The 1,257-nt window shown below is 52.4% G+C and overlaps 1 protein-coding gene across 1 annotated transcript in view; it reads right to left on the bottom strand.

Annotated features, from left to right (window-relative positions):
- Nucleotides 1-690: 690 nt before the first annotated feature.
- The window catches only part of WBSCR27 (Williams Beuren syndrome chromosome region 27), an 11,043-nt gene continuing 10,476 nt past the window's right edge, over nucleotides 691-1,257 (bottom strand). The window contains 2 exon segments of the mRNA XM_011930643.1: nucleotides 691-962; nucleotides 964-1,084. Coding sequence (XP_011786033.1) covers nucleotides 836-962; nucleotides 964-1,084 — 248 coding nt within the window. The 3' untranslated portion in view covers nucleotides 691-835.

Below are 1,257 nucleotides of genomic sequence, written 5' to 3' on the forward strand. Positions count from 1 at the left end.
TCTTTCTCTCTTTCTTTCTTTCTTTCTTTCTTTCTTTCTTTCTTTTTCTTTCTTGACAGAGTCTTGCTCTGTTGCCCAGGCTGGAGTGCACTGGTAGGCTCTAGGCTCACTGCAACCTCTGCCTCCCGAGTTCAAGTGATTCTCCTGTCTCAGCCTCCCGAATAGCTGGGACTACAGGCATGTACCCACAGCACCTGGCTAATTTGTACAATTTTTTTTTTTTTTGAGACAGAATCTTGCTCTGTTACCCAATGGCTCCATCTCAGCTCACTGCAACTTCCGCCTCCTGGGTTCAAGCAATTCTCCTGCCTCAGCCTCCCAAGTAGCTGGGATTACATGCGTGTGCTACCATGCCTGGCTAATTTTTGTGCTTTTAGTAGAGACAGGGTTTTGCCATGTTGGCCAGGCTGGTCTCAAACTCCTGACATCAAGTGATCCTCCCGCCTTGGCCTCCGGAAGTGCTAATTTTTACAATTTTTCTTTAAGGTGGGGGTCTCACTATGTTGCCCAGGCTGGTCTTGAACTCGTGGTCTCAAGTGATCCTCCTGCTTTGGCCTCCCAAAGTGTTGGGATTACAGGTGTGAGCCACCACACCCTGCCACGTCTCGATTCTGGAACCCACAGGAACAGATGTCACTCTTTTCTGGGGCTAGAGAACTGCAGAATCATGAGTCCTTTTGTCCCTTCTGGGAGCTCATTTAATAGGCAGGGCATTTCTGAGGGGCAGGGTTGGTTCGGAGGTCCCATTTTGCAGGGGAGGCAGAAGAGGCCCAGCAGATGGGCCCACCTAAGGCCACATGGAGTCAGGGGCCAGCTAGGGGCTGGGGGCTGGATCTTACTTCCTCAACCTGGGCCGCCTTCTGCTTTCGGTACAGGTAGACAATGCCGAAGATGAAGCCATCCTTGGCAGAGATGCCAGATACCACCTCCAGCTCGGAGGTAGGCAGCTCCCAGCAGTCCACAGGCCAGCCCACCAGGTGCTCCCATGCCCCAGCCTGCTCCAGCCTGCCCAGGGTAGCCTCCAGAGCCTCCTTGTTTTGAAGGTTGGACGAGTTGGTCCTGGTGGTCAGACACACCAGCCCACACGGGGGAGAGGGGTAGATGAGGTCGGGGAGGGACAGGAGCCACAGTCCCAGGCCATCTCTGCTGGGGAGGGTGGTACCTTCAAGGTAAATTTTTTCAGTTTCCTTCCCAGGGCAGTCTTTCTGTGTCTTTTACATCGGGAATTCCTTTTTCTTTCTTTCTTTTTTTTTTTTT

Source organism: Colobus angolensis, unplaced genomic scaffold, assembly GCF_000951035.1.
Source record: "Colobus angolensis palliatus isolate OR3802 unplaced genomic scaffold, Cang.pa_1.0 Scaffold120, whole genome shotgun sequence".
NCBI lineage: Eukaryota > Metazoa > Chordata > Mammalia > Primates > Cercopithecidae > Colobus > Colobus angolensis.